The sequence below is a fragment of the Kogia breviceps genome, chromosome 13 (assembly GCF_026419965.1).
Source record: "Kogia breviceps isolate mKogBre1 chromosome 13, mKogBre1 haplotype 1, whole genome shotgun sequence".
Classification (NCBI taxonomy): domain Eukaryota; kingdom Metazoa; phylum Chordata; class Mammalia; order Artiodactyla; family Physeteridae; genus Kogia; species Kogia breviceps.
In genome coordinates this window covers 84,120,821-84,148,292 of record NC_081322.1, presented here as the reverse complement: position 1 = coordinate 84,148,292, position 27,472 = coordinate 84,120,821, and the positions used below count along the sequence as shown (strand labels likewise).

The window sequence follows — 27,472 nt, the reverse complement described above, 5'->3', positions numbered from 1 at the left end:
AAAAACAACTAATGTAAGGAGTTACAATAAAAATCTTTATTTAAGTTTGGTCAGTACAGGTAAGATATACTGGAGTCACAGAGCAATATGCATTAACAGGATACAACAGTTCATAAAAACTGAGTAACTATGCACACAAATTTCTTAAACATTCAGTCACCTAAAGAGAAAATGCACAGATGTATGGTGGAAAAAACTGTATCTAACACTGAAACCACTATAGGACTCCTTCAACAAGTCCAACTTTCAGTGATAAAACTACTGTACTGGGCAGACCTGGCGGTCATAAACCCACAGCTACGCTAACAAGTCCGAATGGTGCCTAAGTACAATAACAGCATGAGTAAGAATGCCCTTACACAACACAGGTTCTAAGATAGACACAGATTTCAACAGACATCATTGTGTTACACTTTAAGGAAAGATTTCCATTTACAACTTCACATTAACTCATATAAAAATAACCTGACCCTACACAAAATGTCCTTTTAGCAACATTCAAAATAATTAACAGTTACAATTTCCAAAGTGGCAGAGGTATTGAAGCAAAAAGAAAAAGAAAAAAAAAAAAAGGAAAAAAAGAAAACGGGAAAGGAAAAAAGAAAAAAAAACACCCACTAAAAAGGCAAATTGTGACAAAAGTATGCGTTAATTTTCCAGACAGTATCCTCTCCCAGATTAAATGACACTGTATAAAAATTTGCTGGAAAAATTTTTACAAAACTGAACCCTGTACATTTACACTTGAGTCCAAGCCATTGTGAGCGTGGCGGGAGCCCGCAGTTCGGTTACCTTTCCCGCTCACCGTTTTCTCCTCGTGAGGGTCATGACTGGAGTCTGTGTCATTTGAATGGTGTGTGACAGAGTTCTCACTGCCCGTGGGAGAGTCTACACTTTCATACCCCGCACTCAGTTGGTTTACGTAACTACTACCTCCTCTGCCAGTTCTCTCCTCCGAGTTGTTGGAGGCCTTATTACCATTCCCTGGTGAAGACGGGAAGTCATCTTCGGCTGTGTCCCCCTCCCTATGAAATCCAGACCCAGACGTCCTCTGCCGGGCGGAACTGCCATTACTTGGTCCGTTGGCCAGACGACTGCAGTCTTTACCTGTGGCCTCTGCCTGTCCTACAGGCTCAGAAGATGGAGTCCTGCCGGTACTCGGGCCTGGGGCTTGAGGCTGCTGCTGTTGGTACTGAGCCAGCTGCTGGCGCGTCTCCTTCAGTTGTTGCTGAAGAACTAGAATGGTACTCTGCATACCCTCTACTTCTTCGTCAAGCTGGATGATGAAGTCATTCAGTTCTGTGCAAAGGAGAGTCAAACCTACTTTAATATCTCTTTTAACATATTTAAAAATATTTCTCAGTGCCTGCACAAAGCCAGGCAATCAGTAAATGTTTAAGTAAACAAATAGAATTATACAATCACAAAAGAGTACTTTAAAATTTTGCTTGGAATTTTAAAATAGCCATTCAACAATGAGTTTGTTTTGGGGAGCAAGGCAAAACCTTAAATATGTTAAAGCAACCAAATTTACATTTATTCCAACTACCTAGCCACATAAAACTGGTCACAACCCACAAAAGCTGCTCCACGTCTGCTGACCTAGGGGCCCACGTGTCCAGCCCCTTACTCCTCAAGCTCCTGGCCAATGTCTCAGCTCCACAGCAGGTGAGCCCCTGGGGAAGTGCGGTCCTCTACTCTAAGACTCCAAAGAAGCCTATGCGGTCACCAGGGATTATCCCTCACCGAAGAACAAAATTCAGAGAAAATAACTTGAAAACTGATAAAAATACAGATGTCTAATAAGTTCTAAAAAGGCCTTGGGGGTGGGGTGTGGGGGAGTTCCTTTACTACTATACAAAACCTTCTATTTACTATATTTACAAATAGTGAGAGCTAAGAACCATCACTTTGAAAAGGCAGTTTTAAAGATATTGCTTGACTAGCGACCTTCTTCGCAATTAACTACAAATTTGCAATTAATTTAATCTCCAGAGCTTGGGTATTTTTACTGTTAATCTTCCTCACAAAGGAGAAACAGCATGGATGAAACTATACTTGCCCAACAACAAAAAAAGAGATGGCGGCTGACAATTAAGTTCAGTTTGTCTTAGCAAAGAACTATTACATCTTATTCACTAAATAGGATCTTAAAAGGTAAAATCAACTATATACTTTTATTTATTATTTTCTATTTTGGGCCATGCCGTGCGGCTTGCAGGGACTTAAGTTCCCTGACCAGGGATAGAACCCGGCCCCAGCAGTGAGAACGCCGAGTCCAAACTACTGGACGGTCAGGGCCTTTCCATAATCAATTATATATATTTTCAGATCCCTGGAAATAGCCAAATATACTTCCAAGATTTACACTTACAGAAGTTGGTTAAATGAAGATATTCCCTCTTTTAAGCACTGAATATAAGTTTATATAGCTACATAATGCCTTAGTAATACAACAGCCTTTCTATCTTTTGCCAAATCCTACCCCTAAAAAACAAAAACTTATGAAATTTGCACAACAAACAATTCAGGGGCTGGGGTGGGGTGGGGTGAGGGGACCGCTAAGATTAAATGGCTTTGTTTGCTGACTCAACTGGAAATATTTCACTTATAATTTTATAGAACCATTGGCAGAGATGAGCATATACAGACTCTAATCTATAATACTCATGCCTGGCAGTATTTTAAAGCCAGTGCAAAGTTAACCAAACTTTTCAAAAAACCCCTTACCATCCTGACTGCTTTTAAGCTCCTCACTATATTTCTTCTGTAAAGCCAATTCTGCTTCAAGTTGTGCAATACGTCCCTGGGACAGCTGCCTTCCAAGCTCTTGATTCTCCTGGATAAGCATTCGACACTTCGCCATTAACTTTTTGCCTGTTTGGCTGTAAAGGAAAGAGCCATTCATCACAAAATGAAGACAAAACTCTCTACAACCTTCTTTGCTTGCAATTATTACAACGATAGATGTAACACATACAGAACAGAACACTATGTCACAGCAGATGCCTCCCTACAATTACCATCTTCTTTTTTGGAAGACATCCATCTCGTACATTTCAGTATTTTGCCAATACAGCAGCAAAAATTTAAAAAACCTAAAGAAAAAGTACCTAAATGGCCACTTTTTGTTTCTATTATTAACTGATTCTGAAATCTCTTTTTATCCCAAATTATAATTTGAAACAGAAACAGGCCAGTTAATTAACACATTTTAGATATACCAGTATTAGTAAAACACTAAGATACTTAGCTTTATGGAACAGAAAAGTTCTTGAAAAGGTAAATGCAACATCAACCACAAATATAAACTTCTTTAAAATACCTAATATATAAAAATCAGCACCTATAAATATATAAATGAACGAGAGTATACTTATTCCTGCTAGATCAGCATTTTTAAGGACGCCTCTTAATAGGCAGTTCTCACAAGAATGTTTATTTACTGCATTAAGTGAGGCCTGTTCAGTAACTGTTTTTAAAAAGGCTTAAGACTATTCCTATTCACCAATCCCTCATTTAATTTCATATGATATATATACTTTTGAGCTGTCTTAAACTGGGATGGAAGTTTTTGAAATTTTAATATTGGTATGTGGTGAAGATTTTATCCATGTTGAAAAGATTACCCTTAGGACACAAAAATAAGGTTGGAGTTACTTATCATAAATAATGCAAATATGTAAGTGTCTGCCAAATTAGGAGTGGCATACTTTCAACAAATTAGTTACCAAGTGCTAGTGCGATGTACTACAGACCTATGTGCATATATACACGGCAATTGCAGAAATGCAACGTTCATCCCCTATATTACTATTAAGGATGAAATGAATTTGAAGTAGTGTATCAGGCAAATGAAAGCCCTATTAAAGGAATTTAAAGAAGAAAACAATAGAAAGTGTCAGCAAAAAAAGTTTTTAACCAATAAGGTCATTCTGAACTTTACTCCATCACAAGAATATCAAACTGTCCCTATCCAAGTTTTAAAGGTAACATCACAATTATATACTTAAATTAGAACTCTTTAAAAGTGATTATTTCTATTCTTATTAATGAGGCTAGAGAAAAGCAGTGAAGTTTTATTGAGACACTGTTACTAGGGCTTTTGATTGCATTTTTGCAATTGCTGTACACACACTTTTTAAATGTTTTAAGATGGGAGCACTTTGTAAATGTTTCTCATTCTTTGGCTCAGTGCTGCAAGGTTCTTTTATCAATAGCACATGTTCTGACCCAATATGATTCAAGCAAAAGTTTTAAATATTTTCCTTACACAAATCTCTGGTAAAACCTGGGGTACCACTGCGCAAAGAAGCCTCAGATGAAAACCATGAGTTAGCGTGTGGTAAGGGTTTTTTCTCTACATGGCAACTTTATTAGCTGATATTTCTGTTCATTGTTATTATAGCTCCAGATATCCCCCATCTCCTATAAGCACCCTCAGACTTTAGCCTCTAGGCAACAAGAGTTTACAAATCAAATAAGGAATAAGAAACACACACCATCATCTAAGACAGGGGCATTTCTTCCACTTTACTGCCTATGCTCCCACAACACTGCTTTCTTGCAAAGTATATAGCATCAGTGTTTACCAACTAACCTGAGAAATCTTTTATATGAATTTTTAAAAACATAGACAATTGTAAAATCAATACATTAATTTGTGACCTGACTTAACCTCATATAAAGTATCACAAATTCTAATGCAAAAAAATATTTCATTTATGAAGTCATGCCTTTTTATAAATGCCTGTTCTAAAATAATCCTACTACTTCTAAAATTAGTGATCACTTTAAAACAATCTTCAAAAAACTGCTGTTCTTTAAACATTCTGTAATTTTACTATGTCATGTAAAATTTGTTCATCATATCACAAAAGATGGTAAGAATCCAATTACAAGTAACTTGGCTTCGGAATAATTCTACAGAAAAAAAAAAAATCTAACCCATTCCCCTAAAAATCAAATAACCCACAAAGAAAATACAATAGGAAATAATTTAAGAGAATGGTTTGTAAAATAGAACGGACACTGTACACTGCTTTGTTATCAAGGGGAAGCGAGACAGGGTATTCTGCAGAGGTGTACACACAAGTACCTAAATGTTTAAATGCAAACTGAAAACTGTCAAAACACTGCACTATATCCCTCTACTCTAAAATATACACACTGTCACATGTATAAACTATTTTAACTAAAGTGGACAACATAATTAATGAGATCTTTCTCTCAATATTAAAACAGAATAAAAAAGTGGAAAACAAAACAAAACCCACATAACCCATTCTATCTGAATTATTCCAGACAGTATTGATTGAGGACTACTTGTTTCAAATTAATGATGTATTTATACCCCCCGATGAACTCTGGGTTATAGCCTACTTATTTTACAAAATAAAAACCCATTTATAGGTAATTAAAATAAATTATGATTTACTAATACAGTGAAAATATCATATAACCATGAAAAATGGTAAGTAATTTAAATGTAGTAAAAAATGGGAAAATGCCCAAGGATAAAAGTGGGGTAGGGAAAGCCCTGGTACAAATCATCTGTATGTAGGTATACATGTATGTCACATTTGTTTAAAATCAATATATATACAAAATTACTGTATATGCGTACAAATTATCTTGATGATACCCAAGACATTTAAAAGTGGTTACTACTCCTGGGGAATAGAACAGGGAAGGGCAAGGTCACACCCAGAGTAAAAAACTCACTTTTCACCTGCACTTTTCTTTACACTGTTTCAATTTTATACATTAGCATGTGTTACCTTATTAATTAAAAAAATTTTTTTAACAGTAAGAAGAAAAAACCCACTTCAAGGTGACTGTTACCTAAGTGGCAAAGAAAGATGCTTGGCTAAATTTGAGTACATGTTAATGATACCTTTTATGAATTATTTCCTGACCTACAGAGAATACATAGGCCTTCTCTACTGTGATCTTAAATGGCATAACATATACACAAAAGCCTTAATTCGGGCACAAGAAGCCAATTTCAAACAGATTTGTTTACTTACCCTCCAACCCCCACAAGCAGTGAGAATTTTAGAAGCGATTTCTTGCCGTGAAGTCACACAAACCACTTCTCCAGCCCACCCTCTGCCCCACAACCAGTTCCCTAAAGCACACACACACAAGATACTTACAATTGATTTGAATGATTAAGAGAGAACTTAAGTCACCCTTGTTAAAACTGCACTTAAACGTTGGGGCAATCTGGAACATTTATCTTCCACTCATCTTAGACTCCATTATCACCAAGTGAAAATTCGAATTGGTGACTTATAGAATGATCTGACGAAAAAATTCACCTCCAGGATTGGATGGAAGCATGAAGAAAATAATGCCTCATTTATCTAAATGATCAAATGAATTTGCTAGAAATGATCACTATACCTTTTTTTTTTTTTTTTTCCCAATTCACAAAATGTCTCACTTAGGCCAGCCCACAGTTCCAATACATTCTGTCCCCAGTCTTCTGGCAGGCACCCTGTGAAGCTGTCCCACATTAATGTCTACTGCAATATCCTGGGACAAGGTGTCAAAAAGCAACAAGTGTCAAGTCTCCTTGTCTTTTATGATACCAGCTGGAAAAAAGTAGGTCTTTAAAAAATGAGACACAGAGCCTTTTCCTTCACTTTGAAGAGCACAGCAACAATTTTTTCGAAATCAATCTGCTCTCACAGCCCCCCCAAAACCAAAATGTTAAAAGTACAACAAAATCATCATAGTAATCCTTGAACTTAAAAAACAAAACAAAACCAAAAACAAAACAAAAAAAAAACCCAACTATTTCAAGGCACATTTAATTTAATATCAAGAGTGCAATACAAAAGGCCCAAATACAATGAAGGAACACATTCCCCCATGAACACCAACGGCAATGCTCTTTCAACATGTGCCTGTTGAATGGAATGGGGATTTCATAAATTTCACTACTGAAAAAAGAACGCAGTGAGTCTCATCACAGCTAATATCCTTATACAATCTAGTTGTGAAATGAATGTTTATAATGCTTCAAACAGTTTAGACCTGAAGTTTGATACCACACCTTCATTATTTGTACAGTCCTCAATAAGATTATCTACAGTATTTGCAACCATTCAAAGAACAAACCATTGAGTAAAACCACATTGATTTAAGGCCCAATCAAGTAATACGGAGCCCCAAACTAAATGGTTAAATATACGAACTACTTGTACTGACATCTATTATTTGATTCTCTCATGACTATTAAGTTGGTTCTTAGCAAATAAACCCTTTAAAGGCAAAATTCACCTCATTTGAGTTTGACCCAGAAGTTCAACAACAATCACGAAGTCCACAGTCTTATTGGCAAAACTGATAACACAGTGTCTCTAAGTCACTATGCTCAAGGTTAAGAGCGATGCATACTCCATCTTTACATTTACTGGAATTTTACATGTTCAATTCATGATTTTAAATCTCTAGGTTTTCATTCCTCCAAACTGTCTGAAGACACAGTGTGCCACAGACTTAAGACTTCTGTTTCTCCCTCTATTTTCTTCAAACAGAAACATTTCTCAAGTGTCTACATGTTCTAGAAGGGGAATTTTTCGGAGGTGGCCACTTCTTCGGAATAGTCCGACGCCATCAGGCCTCTGAAGCAAGGGGAGGGGGAAGAGAAAAAAGCTGAAACACAAGGTTCATCTGGTAAGTTTTACATTAACCATTACAAGCTGGATAGTATAAGAATGTGGCTTTTTGGCTCAAAAAGTCTGAGTCTTGGTGTGGAAACGAGTACTTGGCTGTCCCACCACAGCTTTCTCGTAGTGGGACTGTCAGGGAAGTCTTGACTGGGGAGTATGATTTGTTTACCTATCAGGCGTAAACTTCCAGGCACTCAGTTCATTTTGGGCTTGTTCCAGTTTGTCTTTAGTCTGTTCCAGTTCACCTTTCATTTTTAGGAAAAACAAGTTGATCGCTGGGTCTACCATTGTTGATCTCAGTTGGGCAACGCTAGGCTGCTGGACTTGCTTGAGGTACTGGATTTGAGTCTGTGCAAAGCAAAAAAACCCCAATTACTACCAAATCCAAGGAAACATACCTAAGAAGATGAGATAAAATCCCTTCATTCACTGGATTTACCAACTTGTTTGTTAAGTCCTTTCCCCCTTGATTATAAAATCCTCTAAAAAAAGTACAAATTAAAAACAACTATCTGGGAATTCCCTGGTTAGGAGGGTCTAGTGGTTAAGAGTCAGTGCTCTCACTGCCTGGGCCTGGCTTCGATCCCTGGTCAGGGAACTAAGATCCCTCAAGCTGCGCAGCCAAAAAAGAAGAAGAAGAAAAAAACCCCACGAAACTATTTAAGGTTATCCATGTAGGAATAAAAGGCCATTTGACTGCACTCCATATTTGGAAACTTCAAATATAAGGAGACTAACACGTTGGCAACCCAAACAGTACAAAATCAATCAATCATCAATCAATCACTCAATCAATCACTGTTATAGTTACTAAAAATGCTGATGCCCACTGGGGAAAAAAAGCAAAGCTTAAAATATTACTTATGTAAGTAAATCTGTGCTTATGGGAAATTAGTCTATATCCAAGTTCCCTAAAAATACACCAGGTACAAGGTTATAATTTAAAACATATTTGCATTTCTAAATTTAAAAATGTATAGTACTTACATATTTACATGAGTTGGCATTACAGCTTTATAAACGGCACCTTAACCCAAAATTAAGCATATATTCATTTTTTTCCCCTCCAAGTAGATTTGAATCACAGCATTGCAAGGCTGGAAGGTGACTGACCTGGTCCAAACTGCTTATTTTTGAGAGACTAAATAAGCCAACTGTCCAAGGATAGTTAGTTCAGTGCCAGTGCCAGTACTAAAACTAGAATTCTTGTTCTCAAGCCTGACTCCCAATCTAGGGCTTTTCCCACCATACAAAATCCCTCTACTTACATATGATACCTTCAACTTCAACTTTGGTTGTACTATTTTCTAGCACACTAAAAATACATTTCTAAAATATGAGATACAGTTTATCATCATTAAATGCATCACTTTCTTCACACCCAAAGTAGATCTGGTTCAAGATCCTGCTCCACACTAAACCTTAAATAGGATTGAAACTAACATTTCCTAAGCAGCTAATTTCTACCATAAAAGACACAAATATACTAGGATATATTTGGTTAGTATTTCACTGAGCAAACAGAACTATTTTTTCCCCTGTTAGCTTAAGGAAATTTAAAAGTAACTCATTTTAAACCAAAAAGTACACCTATTTATTCAATATAATGCCAGCTGCTGAGGTATTCTAACAGGAATAAAGCAAGCCATGTAACATATACCATGTACCGCTATCACTGAAGAAAACACTGCTTCTCTTACACTCACATAGTTACTAGTATTTAGATTACACAGTGAACGGCCCTCATCTGCTACACATAAGCTTGCCATTTCCTTGTGTTTGCTCCTGCTGCCCTCTCTGCAAAACTTCACTGTGTTCTAACTGAAAGAGCAGTGAGTTCTTCGGCTGGCCTGTGCAGAGAAGAGCTGTAAAAAAATGTGGCTGGAAAAAGTTAGGTTCTACTTGAAAAAAATCTTAAATATAGGTTGAGATGACAAAAGGGTGATGAGGCATCACCAAAGGCCCTGATTAGGCATAATATGATCAAAACTGCCAGTGTATATGGCATGGCTGTAGAATCACTGACGTGAGTCAACAGCACATACTACCTAGGCAAGTGTTAAGAAGTATCTGAACTAGGATGTCAAGAATAGGCTTCATGAGATAGAAAGAAATCAAGATGCACTGGTTTTATGAGACATTATCGTCAGCACCATCTATTCACACTCTATCTACCAGGTACTAGCACTCTGAAGGTAAGATTCATCCTTTGCATGTGTAAGCATCTGGCAGAGTGCCATGTTAACAGGGAAACCTAAAACTATTAGTGAGTAAATGGTAGAACCTAGAGTCCTAAATAGCACAAAAAGAAAGAATTAAATGGTTTTGAGACTAGGCACTGGAGAAGTAGTACTCATGCCATTAGACGTGAAAATCCTAAGAGAAAAAAAAGTTGAATGGGATGGGTGGGTGTTACAGAAAGGAAACAAAAACCAAAACCCTATATTCAAAATGTTGGTAAGACTTCTTGGAACCAAGTATCTAGGTTAAAAAAAAAAAAAAAAAAAAAAAGCCAAAGGTGGGAATGGTCAATAGTTGAAGTTAGGGAAAGTAAAGGCAAGAGTGCCAAGAAACAGAAATTTCTTAATACATTCATTAGTGACTTTACAGAAAAAATATCAGTGGCAGTGCAGATGGAAACCAAATTGGTAGAAACAAAAGGAGTGGTGAGAAGACAGAGAAAATAACAGAGGCTACTCTTTAACAGGTAAATAAGTCATTCTGAAGAAGTGAAGGGGACTTCCCTGGAAGTCCAGTGGTTCAGATTCCGCACTCCCAACGCAGGGCACAGGGGGTGCGGGATCAATCCCTGGTCGGGGAACTAAGATCCCACATGTCGCCCAGCGCGGCAAACACACACACACACAAAACAAGGAAAGAAAAAGTGAAGGAAAAGGGACTAAAGACTTCTGTGGAAATGTGGACAACAGATAGCGTCTGCACAAGAAGAATAAGGATTTTGATTAAGCCCTAAAGAACATTTTATTGGTGATGGAAGAAACAGAACTGTGCTCACAGATTATTAGTCTCCAGTGACCAAAATATTGCCTTATGCATTAGATTTTAATAACTATCAAATGGAGATTACACAAAAAAATTCAGGAAAATTTCAGCTTTTAAGATGAGAAACTACAGGGAATTCCCTGGCGGTCCAGAAGTTAGGGCTCAGCACTTTCACTGCAGCGGCCTGGGATTGATCCCTGGTCAGGGAGCTAAGATCTCGCAAGCCACGCAGTGCAGCCCCAAAACAAAAAAACCAAAGAAAGAAAGAAAAAAACCAAAACGATTAGAAACAACAGGAATAGAGTTGTCCCTATTTTACATAACTGACATATACAAACACTAAAAGAAAGGGCTAAGACTGTCAAAGACAGCATAAAACTGACTATAAATTAAACTCCAGAGCTAAAGGATCAAATATATCATTAGATTTCAGATCTATGTAGACACGACAAATAGTACAAATGAAAGATTAACAATTAGAAGACATGGTAGAAATTGACGATACTAAGAAAAATAACTTTATGTAGAAAGGGGTAAAGACAGCAGAGGAGAAACTAATCAGACGGGTTGCTTAATAAAGAATAAATGCTTCTTATACCCTCAGATATCAGTTACTTAAAGATATCTGAACCAATATACTAATTCTTATAAATCATGGAGATTTGAGAGAATAATTTAAGATTTTTGACTTCTTGGCCACAGAAAAATTACTTTAAATCCAATGATGAAAGGTTATCTATCAAAATTTTACATTTAGCACATTTAAGCTCAAAGCATTTCTACCTTAACAAAATGTGCATCTACAATTTGTATTACGTATTCAAAAAGACTTTAAAACATTTGCAATACTTACAGTACACTCTTGCATCTCTTGCTCCTTGGTTGCTAGTCGCATTACAAGAATGTTTTCCCTGCGTGCAGACTCTTGCTGTTGTTGCTTTAGTTTTTCTTCAGATTCCCTTAAGCCAGTTACATCATTAGCTGATGATTAAAAGGAAAAAAAACCCCAACATCATGAAATATAATTTCAAGATCAAACTGAACCAAAAGACAGTTCTGATTGCCTTTGAACAGAGATGATAAAAACCATGGTAAAAAGTTTAAATCTTTACTTTCTATTCTATCAATGCTTCTGTAACAATGAAATTTGTTCCTAATCATGAGTGCTCTTTTAGGAGTTAGTGCTGTTATACGGGTCCACAGCCACTTAATGCTAGACGGGGATTACGTTGTTATAGTCTAATCTGTTGCCAACAAACACCAGGAAAGGGGTTATTTGCATTTGTTTATACTATGAAGTATTCACAAAGTCCTGATTAGTACTGTTTTTAACCTATTCAATATAAACATGCCCATAACTGCAGAGACAATTATTACTTTAAGCTTTCATAATGTTCACAACTTCTATGGATTATACTAAAATTATACAATAATTGAGATTTTAGGATATTAAGCTTTCTGAACTTGGAAAAGTGTACTGGTTTTTATACTCACAAAGAGTATGTTACTCTAACTCAGTGAAAAGTGACAAAGACTAAATTGGTCTGAAATGGTAAACTTTGTTGTATTATTTTTAGCAGATGTTGAAAAATCCATAAATACATAGCTATATCCTATTGTTACAATTTAAGCTATCATAAATTTAATATTGGTTACTTCTCTCTTCTAGAGTAATAACTCATGCTTCACTTGAAGTTTCTCTGTGGAAGGGATACCTCAAGGAAAGTTTCAAGTAGTTGTGAATTTCCCTATCTATGCTCTCTCAGAACCTTGTAGTTCAGTTAAAAGAGAAGCGCTATTATAAGATTATTGCATGTTGGTCTTCTCCAATGACTGCAAACTCTTCAAGAGAAAGCCTGTCTCATTCACCTATTTCTTAGCACCCAACACAGTGCCTGGACAGAGTTCCTCAATAAAATGCTTGAATAAAAATTACTTAGTAAAACCAGTTATCCTGTGCTTTTAACAACAATCTAAAAGGCAACAGTCACATAGTCTTTAGGAAGCTAAAACTCAAACTTACAGTTAAGATCTGTGTACTTGCTCTCCAATGCTTGCACATATGCTTCATATTGTTTCCACCTAGTACAAAAATAAATCCATATTAGTTGTTATGTTTAAATTGCTTTTATTAAATATACTAGAAAACCACATCCATAAGCATTAAGTAATACTGAGAATTCCACTGCATGAATTTTAATGTGGAGATAACTATAAATCTAGTTTAACCCATAATAAATGAGTCACTTCAAAATTATTCCTTCTCAACTTACAGGAGTTAGGTAAATGGAAATACAGAGAAAAGTGTTCCCTGCTGAGAATACACCAAGCAGTGTTCCCGTGGATCAGATCACACACCATACAGGACTTTGTATCACTGATGTTCAGCATGTTGCCTGGATTATGGAAGCTGACTGAAAAACTGAACACTACTTTTTCAGATATGCTCTCCACCTCAAACAAAAGGGGTTTTAAAAACATGCCCAGGGACTTCCCTGGTGGGGCAGTGGTTAAGAATCCGAATGCAGGGGACATGGGGTCCAGCCCTGCTCCAGGAAGATCCCACATGCTGCGGAGCAACCAAGCCCGTGTGCCACAACTACTGAGCCCGTGCTCCAGAGCCCGCGTGCCGCCATTACTGAAGCCTGTGTGCCTAGAGCCCGTGCTCTGCAACAAGAGAAGCCACCGCAATGAGAAGCCTGCCCACCACAACAAAGAGCAGCCGCTGCTCGTCACAACTAGAAAAAAGCCTGTGCGCGGCAATGAAGACCCAACGCAGCCAAAAATCAATAAAATTAAAAAAACATTAAAAAAAATTTTAAGTGCCTGATTATAAGGGACTGAAGGTTATCTCCGCTCTTACGTGAAAATACCATGTGATTCTCTCAAAGTTAAAAAAAAAAAAAGTGGGAGAGAACATACTATTTTTCAAAAGCATATCTAATTAGCAGAAACAACTTCCATACATGCCATATGCCATCAGGACCTTTCTTCATTATATTCCTCTACCCTCAAAATATAGGCCATTATTAGCTGCTCTTGGCAATTACTGCAGATAACAAACTTTCCCCAGTCTTACGATTAAGCAACTGCTCCTGGAAAGTGAGCTGTCTGCCACACTGCTTACTAAAGAAGTGTTTTCAAGGTGCTCTTCAGTTACAGCTAATTAAAATTTACTTTGATTTTAGAAAATATTTTTATAATCTTAAAACCTTTGACAAGTTTGCTATGAGACTTATTAACATTACAACAGAATGAACAAAAATATTCCAAAATATCAAGCTAATCCATTCTACATAAAGACTAGGCCAAGGGCATGCTCATTTTTATGGCCTCTACAACCTAGGACACAAAGAGGAGTTCATTCAACATTTTGGGATGAATAAATATGTTTTGTGGAGGTTATATAAGAACTATTTATTTTAGAGGAGATGAGAAATATAAAAGCTCAGGGACTTCCCTGGTGGCGCAGTGGTTAAGAATCCGCCTGCCAATGCAGGGGACACGGGTTCAAGCCCTGGTCCGGGAAGATCCCACATGTAGCAGAGCAACTAAGCCTGTGTGCCACAACTACTGAGCCTGCGCTCTAGAGCCCGCGAGCCACAACTACTGAAGCCCGAGTGCCTAAAGCCCGTGCTCCACGACAAGAGAAGCCACTGAAATGAGAAGCCCGCGCACCGCAATGAAGAGTAGCCCCCGCTCGCCGCATCTAGAGAAAGCCCACGTGCAGCAACGAAGACCCAATGCAGCCTTAAATGAAAAAAAAAAAAAAAAAAAAAAAAAAAAAAAAAATATATATATATATATATATATATATATATATAAGCTCAAACCACAAACATCCTCATCAAGTAGAAGAAGAGACTAAGTAGCAGTTAATTTAAAATCACAAAGAGAATCAATGAGGAAAAAACCTACTAAAAGTCATAAATGAGAAGTCCCTAAATAAAGAAATTAAACTGACCTCAAGAATATAAACTCCACATGATTTTAAAAACCTTAAAGGTAACTTAACATAAAAAATTGTTCCTGATTTTTTAAATTACGATTATAGTACTGATTTCTCCCCCAACAGTTAAATCAAGAGATGGCACATACTAACCAGAGGAATTATCTAAGAAAGGATAAAAGGCAAGGAGTGTACCATATCAGAGGTACAAAGAGAACATCAACACGAGCGGTAGTATATCACAAGCGTCTACATCAGCAGGAAAGGGCAAGGGTATTTTAAAATACTAAGTATTTAAATTTTACGTGCAGGAAAATGAAGGTATGCAATAGAAAAACTGTTCTATGCATGAGATTACGGTAAAGGAAAATAAAGAGCATGTATGCAATAGAGTAGCTAGTTAAGTAAACAACGGTGGGAAATTATCAGGCTCTAGGAAACAATGGAGCATGTCATTGGCGTTTCCCTATCTTATAAAACCACCCTTTCTCTCCCCAACTTCCACTGTTAAATTTACTCAGTTCCTCAAGTAAAAATTCCTTGAAATTTCCAGAGGAAAAAGTTCAATGAACTTGCAGGTTCCCCTGAAAAACATTCATTTTTTATCTAAAAGCTACCTAGTAAAAAACTTACCACAGTGATAAAATGCAAAAAGAATATATTTAAATTATAAAATACAAAACGTGCGTGATCCCATTTTCTGATTTCTTACATTTGAAAAATGAATAATATAATGCCGTACTTGACAATGTGCTTTAGTAAGACATTTTAAGATAACCACAGAAATTCAGAGCTGGAAGGCATCTTTAAAAGTAATTTAATCCAACTGCTTTAACTTGCAGATAATAGAATGAGAGATATAAAGTTAAATGAGTTGACCAAGGTCACAGGTATGAGAAAGAGTAACTCTGCTTCACCAGTAAATAATATATTTCTTCCACAACGAGAAAAATATCCTTAAGGAGTACAACTTTTCCATATGTTACGCAGAAAAGTAAAAAAATTAACTACATCAAAACAAGTCTATTCATTCGGTAAACTGAAAGCTTCCTGAGAGCAGGGTCTTTCCCCATAGCAAGTTATACACATGAAGTACAAATGCTTTTCAAGTTAAAGTTCTGAATATTTGCCCTCTAGAAGAAAAAAATTCAGATTACCTATAAGTCTAGAAGTTACCCAAGCTAGTGCTTTAGTTCTTTTAAGTGTTATGCTTTCCCCAATGTTTATATAATGAAAAAACAGGCCGTAGGAAAGAGGTTCAAAAAATACATTAAATCATTTGAGGACGTATTAACATTAAAAACAAAACAATACCTCACATAAACACTACAGCACAGAATCACAACATAATGTTCTATAGAAAGATTTTTATTTGTTAAAAGAACATTTTACCTGAGAATTAAATCATCTCGTGCCATAACTTTGAAGTCTGTTTCACTCAGTCGAACCTGTAAAGAGAATGATACAAACTAAGTGCTCTTTCCAAAAGTTTTAAATATTAAACACCACTGGCACTTATATTCTTATTTTTATGAAGATAATGGTACAGCTGCTCTGGAAAATAGTGTGGCGAATCCTTTTAAAACTAAAAATGGATGTTCATGCAACTCAACAGTTGCACTCTTAAGCACATATTCCAAAGAAATGAAAATTTATTTTCACACAGAAACTTGTACACAAATGCTCACAGCAGCTTTATTTGTAATAGCCAAAAATTGGAAACTACCCAGATGTCTTTCAACAGGTGAATAGTCAACTATGATACCATGAAATACAGCAATACAAGAAACAGACAACTGACATATGCAACAACTTGGATAAAGCTGAAGGAAATTATGCTGTGAGAAAAAACTCAAAGGATACATAATACAGCATAATTTCACATATACGACATTTATGAAATAGTGTAATTTTAGAAATGAAGAACTGATTAGTGGTTGCCAGGGTTTAAGTTAAGAATGGAGTGGGAAAAGATGGATGTGGCTATAAAAAATGGCGTGAGAGACTTGTGGTAATGGTTCAGGTAACTATTTTGGTTGTGGTGCTGTTTACATTAAGTTACAAGTGATAACACTGCATAGAGCCACACACAGAATGCATGCATAACCAGGGAAGTCTGAATATGCTCTGTGGATTGTACAAATGTCAAGTTCCCGGTTGTGATATTCTTATGCAAGATGTCTGACAGTTATGCAAGATGTTAACGCTGAAGGAGGCTGGGTGAAGAGTGCACAGAACCTCCCTGTACATTTCTTTTTTTATAAAGTTTTTTAAAAATTTATTTATTTTTGGCCGCGTTGGGTCTTCGTTGCTGCACGTGGGCTTTCTCTAGTTGCAGCGAGCAGGGGCCACTCTTCGTTTTGGTGTGCTGGCTTCTCATTGCAGTGGCTTCTCTTGTTGCAGAGCACAGGCTCTAGGCATGCAGGCTTCAGTAGTGGCACGAGGGCTCAGTAGTTGTGGCTCGTGGACCCTACAGCACAGGCAGGCTCAGTAGTTGTGGCGCACGGGCTTAGATGCTCTGCAGCACGTGGGATCTTCCTGGACCAGGGCTTGAACCCATGTCCTCTGCATTGACAGATGGATTCTTAACCACTGTGCCACCAGGGAAGCCCCCTCCCCCCTTTTTTTGCTGCATTGACTTTTCGTTGCAGCAGGCGGGCTTTCTCTAGTTGCAGCAAGCGGGGGCTACTCCTCGTTGTGGTGTGTGGGCTTCTCATTGCGGTGGCTTCTCTTGTAGCAGAGCATGGGCTCTAGGTGCACAGGCTTCAGTAGTTGTGGCACGCGGGCTCAGCAGTTGTGGCTCGCGAGCTCTAGAGCGCAGGCTCAGTAGTTGTGGTGCATGGGCTTAGTTGCTCCGCGGCATGTGGGATCTTCCTGGACCAGGTCTCGAACCTGTGTCCCCTGCATTGGCAGGCAGATTCTTAACCACTGCACCACCAGGGAAGCCCCTTCCCTGTACATTTCTTTACAACTTCCTATGAATCAGTAATTATTTCAAAATAAAAAGTTCTTTAAAATGGGCATAATATTCTAATGAGATGAAATTGCTTTGCAAATTGAGAAATATGAAATGTTTTCTCTATTCCAAAAGAAGACTGTAAAGCTGAGGCACCTCTCCTACTTTAATATAAAATTAAGTCTTATTAACTTCCCTTATAAGATATTAAAATATTTTTCTTTATAAAAGTGTTTCAAATTGTAGCATTTACCAATAACATGTTACTATCAGAAAGCAGAAAAGGGAAAATCATTATACCAGAATACATTAAAAGCCTAACAGAAAACACCCAGTAATTCTCAAGATTGTTAAAGCACTTGACCCCAAAACTTAGGACAGAAATTTCCGTAACATTTACTATTTAAATTGTCCACTTAAATATTCACTGGTTAATAAGCACATACCCCTACTTTCCCAACTGAATTATAAATACCTCTTAGAAACTGTTATTCTTTTGTAACCTCTTTTGTGTGTGTGTCATAGTGACTAAACTGAAGATAAAATGGGGAAAATGAGACTAGAAAATAAAACTTCAGAGGAAATGGTAGAATCTAAGAACCAACTAGCTGTAACCTTTTTTGAAAAATATGGAAGTGGTTCTGCATTACAACCAAAGGGATTTAAGTTAGGAAAAAAAAAGAAAATAAGTAACTTATAGGATCTTGTAAAATAATCTCTTATTTTGACATTATTTGTAGTTATATAGCTGGGAATACTCATATGATAAAGGCTACAAGTTGACAATGGGGATGTCATTATTATAAAAGTTTTCCAAAGGCTGAAAATATTCTAAAAATATATTATGTATTAGATACGACGTCTGACACATTTACACCCATAATGCTATTATTAACGTAAGGCAAAGGAGTAAACAACAAGCAAACAATATATGGATAGTCCCTTCAACTCTATTAGTCAAAAAAGTGCTTAGAAACTGCTGAAAAAACCCACCTTTTTAGGAAGAGGTTCCTCGTTGGTCATCTTGAATCCTAGAAAAAGGAATAAAGAGAGGAAAGTCAACTGATTTTCTTCCAGTTAAGGTAGGAAGAAAAAAATACTGGCTTTTTCAAACCAATTTATTACCGAACTCAGTTATGACCAAATCATTCGGTTATTTTTTTAAATTAAAATAAACCTTTTAGGAACGAAATTGAGTTATTTGCAGTGAAGTGGATGGACCCAGAATCTGTCATACAGAGTGAAGTAAGTCAGAAACAGAAACAAATACCGTATGCTAACACATATATATGTAATTTTAAAAAGCAGTACCAATGAACCTAGTGGCAGGGTAGGAATAAAGACGCAGACGTAGAGAACAGACTTGAGGGCATGCGGTGGGGTGGGGTGGGGGGGAGCTGGGATGAAGTAAGAAAGTAGCACTGATATATATACACTACCAAATGTAAAATGGATGGCTAGTGGGAAGCAGCCGCATAGCACAGGGAGCATAGCACAGGGAGGTCAGCTCGGTGCTTTGTGACCACCTAGAGGGGTGGGATAGGGAGGGTGGGAGGGAGGCTCAAGAGGGTGGGGACATGGGGATAAAATGTATACATATAGCCGATTCACTCTGCTGTACAGCAGAAACTAACAACATTGTAAAGCATTTATACTCCGATAAATATGTGAAAAAATATATGTACCTCTTAGACTAGTTTTAGATTTACAGAAAGGCTGCAAAGATATTACAGGGTTCCCATATACTCTGCACCCAGTTTCTCCTTTGTTAACATCTTACATTATTATTGTTATTAGGTTTTTTTAAAGAAACTCTTATAAAAAAGTTGATCATTCTTTGTAATGTTGCCACAAAGGATTGAAAGAAATATAATTAACCACTGGACCACCAGGGAAGTCCCAAAGAAATACAATTTTTCAATGCATTCTTACAACTGCCCTGTGAAAGACAAATCTGGCCGCAGAAGTAGTAGGTTTGTGCTGAAGTCTGATACTGGCCTCAGGCAGTATCCCAGGCATCTACTTGAAAGGATAGAGGAAGGGTAATAGCTGTTGCTAAGCCTTTCCTTTTACAGAATTAATATTGTTATAGTAAGGTCAAATCTATCATCCTCATGATAATTCATCACTACACAATGCAGGTATGAAGGTATCTACACCTTAATAAAAATATCCCTACATTATTTAACTTCATGTCACAGAATAATTTGTATCTCAAAATTAGCTTCTTTTATAAATTTACATAAAATTCACTTATTCCTGAAGAAAAAGATAGATTAATGACAGAAATACTCTCATTAACTTTATTATGCTTGCTGAAAATACTTGTGCTATTTCCTAATATTCCAATTTAACAGAGATGCTAATTTAAAGTTATTCCTAGGTATCCTTTCTAGCAGCAAAGTCATAAATGTTCCTTACATCTTAAACTTTCTTTTTAGTTTATTTTACCTACCCATACTTACTACAAACAATTAAATAAGTAGCCAGTAAATAAATCACAGAGATATAATGTACAGCACAGTGATTATAGTTAATAACTGTATTACGTAGATTTGAAAGCTGCAGAAAGAGTCAAACTCTTCATCACAAGAAAAAAAGTTTTGTAACTACGTATGGTGACAGATGGTAACTAGATTTATGTGGTGATCCTCTTGCAATGTATACAAACATCAAATCACTATGTTGTACATTTGAAAATAACATGTCAATTATATGCAATAAAAATAACTTAAAGAATTTACAGTGTAAAACTGAGTTTTAAAAGGTACTTGACTTCTTAATGAATATCTGAGATTCCTCAAAAGGAGATGATTTTCAATACCATTTTTTATATTATATACAATCCCAATTCAAATATTCTAATCATACTGTCATTAAACCCTGATTTTCAGATTAGGTACACTGAGTTGAAGCAATCAGTACATTTTAAGGAAAAAAATTATATATTGATCATATCATAAATTAACTGGCTTAAATCTTCCCTCTTTGATAATCTTATCATTGGATGTAAAACAAAAACCTGAGCATATATCATTTGTTTCTGAGCTGATAGAGTTGATCAAGTCTCTATGACCAACCGATACCTATAAAGACATGACCATATTTCTACGATTTAAAAATCAGTATTTTCTCTGAATTGGCCCCTGCCTACTTTAGGTCCCTTATCACCCAGTTTATAATCTCTGTTGCAAGTTACAGACAGCTGCTTAATGACTAACTATCCTAACGGTGACTCTAGAGTGAATCCAAGCATTTGGAAACAAACCCTCACCATGTTCACCTCCAGAGGCCTGACTACTTCTATTTTAAAATGGTTTTAATGTGCATTCACTCCACTAGACTGCAACCCCTTGGAATCCACAACTCAAGTTTAACATTTCCTTTGAACTTCCCATGTGTCCAATGCTAAATAGTAGGTAAATATCAATAACATACTAATAACTATTAAAAAGGTACAAGAAAATTTGAGCCATTTGAACTTTTAACATACGTAAATAGTATATAAATGTGTATCTATATGTCAGTCTTCTGGTTAAATCCTTCTGGAGGCTTCCCATCTCAAAACTGTGCATGTGGTACATATACACGATGGAATATTACTCAGCCATAAACAAGAATGAAATAATGCCACATGCGGCATGTGGGCTTCTTAGTTGTGGCATGTGGGATCTAGTTCCCCTGACCAGGGATCGAACCCTGGCCCCCTGCATAAGGAGCCCGAAGTCCTACCCACTGTACCATCAGGGGAGTCTCCTGTTTTTGTCTGTAAGCCCCACTGCAGAATTCTTGGTGACCTCCAATTTTCAGAATTCTAAACAGCAAGTTATTTACATTTTTAACACTGGCTTATGTTCTCTTTCCTTTTAAAAAGCTTGATGCTGGGTAGATTCTAATTACACATTGCTTAGAGAATATCTACATTTTCTTTATAAAAACAGATGTTTAAATTTGTAATGTAAGTCAGGGATAAATACAGGTTTTGTATATATGTTTGCCTTTCACATGTTGACTCTCAATCACAAGTCATGGAATATATGACTTGGGAAATCAAAGCATAAGCATTTAGTAAGAAATTCCTCCCTTATCTTTAGCCGATAAAAAGTCAATCTTTGCTTGAGATTCCATGATATGCCACAACAGTTAAATGGACAGTGTGGCAAAAGGCAAATTAGAAACAGGCTTAAAATTTGAAAGCATCAACATTCAATTATTTAATCAAAATAGAACGTGGTTCTCAATTCTGACTCTCCCACTGCACATGTGCTGTGAAATTTATTACTCCCCAAGGCAATTTTTTTTTAGCACAACACCATCTAAAGTTAATTCTACATTCATAAAGACAATGGATATTCCAGGTTCTTAGAACAAGCTATTCTCATATCAGAAAAACAGAATGACTGAAATATCATTTGGAGTTGAACCCTGAGTCTTGAAGGGAAAAAATGAATATATACCCAGTGCAACCACAACTTTTCAAGTCGAAGTTAGTTTCCATTTACCAGACGATGAAAAGGGTTATGAATCATTAGGTGATTAGCTCAGATTAGAACAGCTACTTATTAAAAAATGGGGGGGGGGTAGGACAAAAGTTGGTAACTGATCAAGAAAGATAATTCTGGCTTCCCTGGTGGCGCAGTGGTTGAGAATCCGCCTGCCGATGCAGGAGACACGGGTTCGTGCCCTGGTCCGGGAAGATCCCACATGCCGCAGAGCGGCTGGGCCTGTGAACCATGGCCGCTGAGCCTGCGCGTCTGCAGCCTGTGCTCCGCAATGGGAGAGGCCACAACAGTGAGAGGCCCGCATACCGCAAAAAAAATAAAAATAAATAAAAAAAGAAAGATAATTCTCCCATTCCTTCATCCTCAATAATGATCAAGCTTAGCTAGAGAATGCAGAAAAGCAAAACAGAAAAAAAACAAAAATTGACCAATTTGGCTACCTTTTAGCAAGTTTAAGAGGATTGGCTAAAACATGGTTTTATGTTTTATGTAAAGTTTTGTTATCCACGTGGATAATTCAGAGGTAATATAGCTCTTAAGTTTAGACTGTCAGAACCACCATCTACTCTTGATGCCTTTACACTGAGAAACAGCTTACGATGGAGAGTTTGGTTTTGGTTGGCTAGGTGCCTAGCATCCCAGATCCCAGTACTTTCCTGGCTCTTAGCATTATGATCCTAAGTTATGCAACTCAGTTCTCCCTTAACAGAGAAGCAAGTACCAGCCAAGACAACTTCAGTAAGAAATCATGTACCTTGCTAAAACTAATCACAACTAAATGTAAGAAACTAATAATCTGACACTGTATTAGCCTAGGCACTGTATTAGAAGTGTACTTGTTAGGAATGGGAAGACCAACTTTTCTTGACTATGTATCTATCAGTCATGTGATCTTGAGCAAGTCACTTTCTCTAGATTGCAGTATCCAAATCAGCAAAAAGAGGATACCAATTTTGCTTGCCCCACAAAGTGCTACAAATGTCAATGTTTTAAGTGCCATAAAGATACTATACAAACAGAAGATATTTCAAATAAAATACTAACATTAGCATAAAAGAGAATTTTAATGTGTACTTAGGAAAGATTAAAGTAAATTGCACCAACTACATTTTCAAGAGTTGAGAATGTTTATTTATAGCACTGAGTCTAGCCTGATGCACTGCCTTAATATCGAATGGGATATACTGTTATAAGAATATTGAAGTTTTACTCTAGTAAGCTTAGTAATAGAAAATACTTAGATGCAGAAAAATGAGAGGTAATAAAAATAAAACCAAATACTATCTACATCTTGCTTTGCAAAAGGATCCAACAGAGAATTTTTAAGAGCTAGAAAAATATTGTTTTTCAAGAGCAAGATAATGTACAATTGAATGAAAATGATCAAGACCTCTAAACAAAGAATATTTTCAAGGGAATTCTATATTATACCTATACATAGAGGCAAGAGTGTAATGGATTCTGAAAGCTGTAACGTACTGTACAAATACAATTATTACAACTCTCATCTCCATGCCACAAGGCTGCTATAGATTTTCTGTATTATACCAACCCATTTCTGACAAATACTCAAAATTCAATCAGGAAAGCTATATATTATGAAGTTCCATATATTAGATGAGCTAAGTAAAAAATAGCAGTGCCCGGGATACACTTTTATCAGCACTTTTGTCCTTTGGGAGTTAGAAAGTTAGGTAATTTGCCTAAGTTCCGCCACTGAGAAGTGAATATACTGATCTCTGAGCTATAGCTATCTGCTTAAGATAACGTAAAATCTGAACGCACTCTAGGAATACAGCCACCCAAACCCTTGAAATTTAACCTCTTTATCACAAGCCCCAATTTCTAATGGACCGTAATTTCTTTCCCCAACTTGCCTAATCAGATGCTACTATATGGCATGTGTACATATGTAACATTTAGGCATATTGAAAAGATTTTCACGGTAGCTTTATACGGAGTTTTAAACGTCTACAACATGTTTATCTGTCATAGAAATCTTAATGGTCAAAGTTTTAAAATAAAAAACCCAGTAGATAATCACTTTGTTGGACACCTGAAACTAACAACATTGTAAATCGACTATACTCCAAAAAAAACCAAAAACAAAAACCAGGTAGGACTTGCGGTGATAGACGCGTGACTTCCACTTATCTTCCTCAGCAATGGAATTAACTAAATTCTGAGAAGGAAAGCTACATGGACAACTCAGAACTGTAACATAATCATTAAAGTATTTTTTTTATCTTTTTAAATATCGGGCAAAAGAATCGTTCCTTGCTTTATAAACACGGTTATTTAAGGATTTTAACACAGTCCTCTAGGATCAAATATCCAACTGACTTCATCAAAACAAACGTGGACTTTTCCACTATGTGTTCCCTACTGACTAGTGAAATATGGTTTAAAAAATTAATAATAGCCTTACAGGGATCCGAAGTGAGACTCTAAAATTTCACGAAAACCTCTAATTCAGTAAATAATTTTTCTCTTTTAATTCAGAACGCATGCCATCATTTAAAAATGGAAGTCTACAAGACAACGCAGCTGCAATATTAAGCTACTGCGCGACGTGAGATTTGGTCAACGAACGCTGCTTTCCTTCCACTACTGAACTCGTTCGTGCCGCCAGTCCTCGCGCTCCAGCCGAGGTGGGAGCCGGCGACACCGGGGCGGGGACTGGCCGCGCACCGAGGGGGCGGCCTCTGGGTGCCGCCTGCCCCGCGGGAGCGCCCACCTCGCCCCCGGGACCCTGAGGACTGAGGTAAAATGGCCTCAGAGAGGCGGAAGTGTCCCTGCAGGCGGAAAGGCGGCGCGGCTAACGGGAGGCCGGCGGGCCCGGGAACCCCGAGTCGCCCCCTGTGCTCCGTCCGCCCCTTCCCGGGCCGGGCGGCCGCGCCTCAGCCCTGGGGACCCCGAGGTCCTCGCCGCCGCTCCGGCGGGCGGCCCGCACCTACCTCTCTTGATGGAGGCCGCGTCGGCGCCGCCCAGTCACATAGGCTGACCCCGCGCTACCCGCTCGCTGCCCAGGCCGCCCGACCCCGCTGCCGCCGGCCCCCGCGCTCCTCCTCCCGCCACAGCCCCGGCTCTCCCCTTTATTTGCAGGTCTCGCTGCCACAAAATGGCGCTGAGGGAGGAAGCGAGGTCCCGTCGCCCCACCCCCTTCCCGCTCCTCCCGCCGCCCCGCCCCGCGCCGCCGCCGACGCCCGCCCGCTTCTCCGCCCCGCCATGTTAGCGCCCGGCCCACTTACCGACCAGTTGTCTCCCGGACGCGGCCACAGCTTCCCGCCCGCCGGGCCCAGCCGCGGGAGGAAAGGCGAAGCGAGGGCGCCCGCTGAGGGCCTCGAGTCGCTACAGGAGGAGCTGCGCCTGATGGCACGCCCCGCGGCCGCTGAAGCGCTGCGAACTCGGCGGGGGCGGGGAGAGAAGCGGGCCGCAGGGAGTGGTGAGCCGCGAGGTCGCAGGTCAGCCGCGGGGCATCACGGGAAGGGCGGCGGGGGTCGCGATTGGCGGCGCCGGGTGGACACGCTCCCGGGGCTGACACGCTCGCCGGGCCACCTGCGGCTGCGGCGCTGCCTCTGGCGGAGGAATCTGGGCGAAGGCGGCGCGTGATTGGCCGCCCTTGGGTACAGCACCCATCTGTGATGCTTCCGCGCGCCGTCGGCAAGGTGCAACCTAAGGAGTGCCACCGTGGGAGGGGAGTCCGGGCAATTGAGGCTTTGTGAGCCCTTGCTGTTTGAAGTTTTGAGAATTTGGGAACCGGTGCTTTCTCTTCCGTCCGGAAGTACTGCCTCCTGGACGCTTCGTTCGTCCCCGCCTTGAAATCTCGAGGCGAAACCGGGGACCTATTGTCTAGTACGTGGAGGTTTTACCTTCATCAGCAGGTCTAGGGGCACCTTGCTAACGCAGAAGCGAGGGGAAGGCGAACCTTGTGAGGTTTTAATGGACCCGATAATATAAGTTTTTAAATTCGAATATACACCCTAACGCAAGGCTGTGTGTCATCCGGACCGACGCATAAGATCGATGGTGTTACCTGGTAGACGTGAAACAAGTCTCGTACTTCCTACAGGGGTCAGGTAATCTTTTGATTGGGCTGCCCTTATACAGTTTTACCAAAACCGTTTATCTCCAGAGGAGGTGTTCTGGAATGAGGTGATTTGTAGGGATGAGATTAAACTATACTTCAGATGGTCAAAAACCAAAATCCGAAGAGAAAAATGGGCAAGGACATGAACAGACATTTCACACAAAAGACCAGCAATGGTCCGAAATGTAAAAGTCTGTTCGTCCTCACTTCTAATGGAAATGCACATTGAAATTGCACGGCTGTGGAGAAACAGTGCTCGTAAATTTTCTAGTGGGAATGGGAAAATGATTCAAGCCCTATGGAGTACTAAAATTATATATGCACTTATTCTTACGTCTTACAATTCTACTTCTAACCCTAATCTTATTCTGAAAATACACCTTCACTTATAGAAGCAACATGTAGGCAGGGGTACTTGTTGTAGTGTCATAGCAAAAGTTATGAAATAACTCAAATGTCCATTTTTAGGGAACTGGTTAGACACCGTACATCCATAACATGGAATACAAAGCACCCCCCCCAAAAAAAATGAATGAGGATGCTATTTATGTGTTGTTTTGAAATGCGTCCCAGGCTATGTGGAAAATTGGAATCATATCCTAGAAACAATAAAAATGGTTACCTATAGAGAGTGGTGGGGAAAGGTGGAGGCGAAAGAAATAAAAGCAAGACTTCTCTGACTTTGAACTTTTGAAGTTTCATATAGCCAAAAAGTACATTGAAAAGAAAACAAACCCGAAGTTGATAGCAAATTAAAATAAACTTAACTGTTAAGTCACGTTGGTAATGCAACTATCTTGTTACACAGAGAAAGGAATTAATTCCCCAGGGCTTTTGGACATAGTGCTCTAAGAGAATTATCTGTGGTGAGATATATTCTAAGGTTGAGAAAGACTGCAAAGGAATCTTCAGCTTCGCTCAGTGGTTCATAATTAATGGTAAATTTGTTGCTGTGGTTTGAAAGTATGTATATTGTAGGATAATACAAATATTTTCACTTTTAATGTACAAGACTTTCAGTGTAAGAGAAAATGAGGTACAAATATAAGATCAAGGAAGTTCAGAAAAAGCCTGTAATATATTTAAATTGGATATATCAATTTGAGCATATGATTTAGAAAGTAAATTTACTAATTCTGTACACCGAAAGGGCCTAGAAGCACTAGGGTGATGACCAATTGTCCCAGTTTCCCAGGGACTGAGGGGATTTCCCCAGACGCTGCACTTTGTGTTAAAACTGGAAGTGTCCCAGGCAAACAGGATAGTAGTTCGCCTTAAAGTAACAATAAG

At 38.4% G+C, this 27,472-nt stretch overlaps 2 protein-coding genes across 5 annotated transcripts in view; one reads left to right on the top strand and one right to left on the bottom strand.

Moving 5' to 3' along the window:
- Window positions 1-14: 14 nt before the first annotated feature.
- On the bottom strand, window positions 15-25,698 carry WTAP (WT1 associated protein). Of its 4 annotated transcripts, XR_010836115.1 has the most exons (9): window positions 25,344-25,681; window positions 18,584-18,621; window positions 16,027-16,082; window positions 12,709-12,767; window positions 11,539-11,666; window positions 7,852-8,030; window positions 7,291-7,634; window positions 2,731-2,885; window positions 15-1,299 (listed from the first exon to the last, which is right to left on the bottom strand). XR_010836115.1 is itself a non-coding variant. In XM_059083764.2 (8 exons), exons 2-8 carry the CDS (start codon window positions 18,611-18,613, stop codon window positions 716-718), a joined length of 1,191 nt encoding a protein of 396 aa, XP_058939747.1. In that variant the 5' UTR covers window positions 18,614-18,621; window positions 25,344-25,698; the 3' UTR covers window positions 15-715. The 4 variants fall into 4 exon arrangements, 2 of the variants coding, with proteins under 2 accessions (XP_058939747.1, XP_066867212.1); XM_059083764.2 differs by lacking the exon at window positions 7,291-7,634 and having other exon boundaries at window positions 25,344-25,698; XM_067011111.1 differs by lacking the exons at window positions 7,291-7,634; window positions 25,344-25,681 and adding an exon at window positions 25,050-25,227.
- SOD2 (superoxide dismutase 2) overlaps window positions 25,310-27,472 on the top strand; it is a 34,832-nt gene continuing 32,669 nt past the window's right edge. The window contains exon 1 of the mRNA XM_059083769.2: window positions 25,310-25,556. Coding sequence (XP_058939752.2) covers window positions 25,321-25,556 — 236 coding nt within the window. The 5' untranslated portion in view covers window positions 25,310-25,320. The remainder of the gene's footprint in view (window positions 25,557-27,472) is intronic.

Bases quoted from the DNA above. Each gene is read 5' to 3' on its own strand.
- WTAP (XM_059083764.2), bottom strand. From the start codon at position 18,613: ATGACCAACGAGGAACCTCTTCCTAAAAAG. The intron at 11,667-12,708 runs GTAAGTTTGAGT...TTTAATCATCAG, and splicing joins CAAGTACACAGATCTTAACT to CTAATGATGTAACTGGCTTA. The intron at 2,886-7,851 runs GTAAACAAATCA...TTTCCTTTACAG, and splicing joins TGGAAGTTTACGCCTGATAG to CCAAACAGGCAAAAAGTTAA.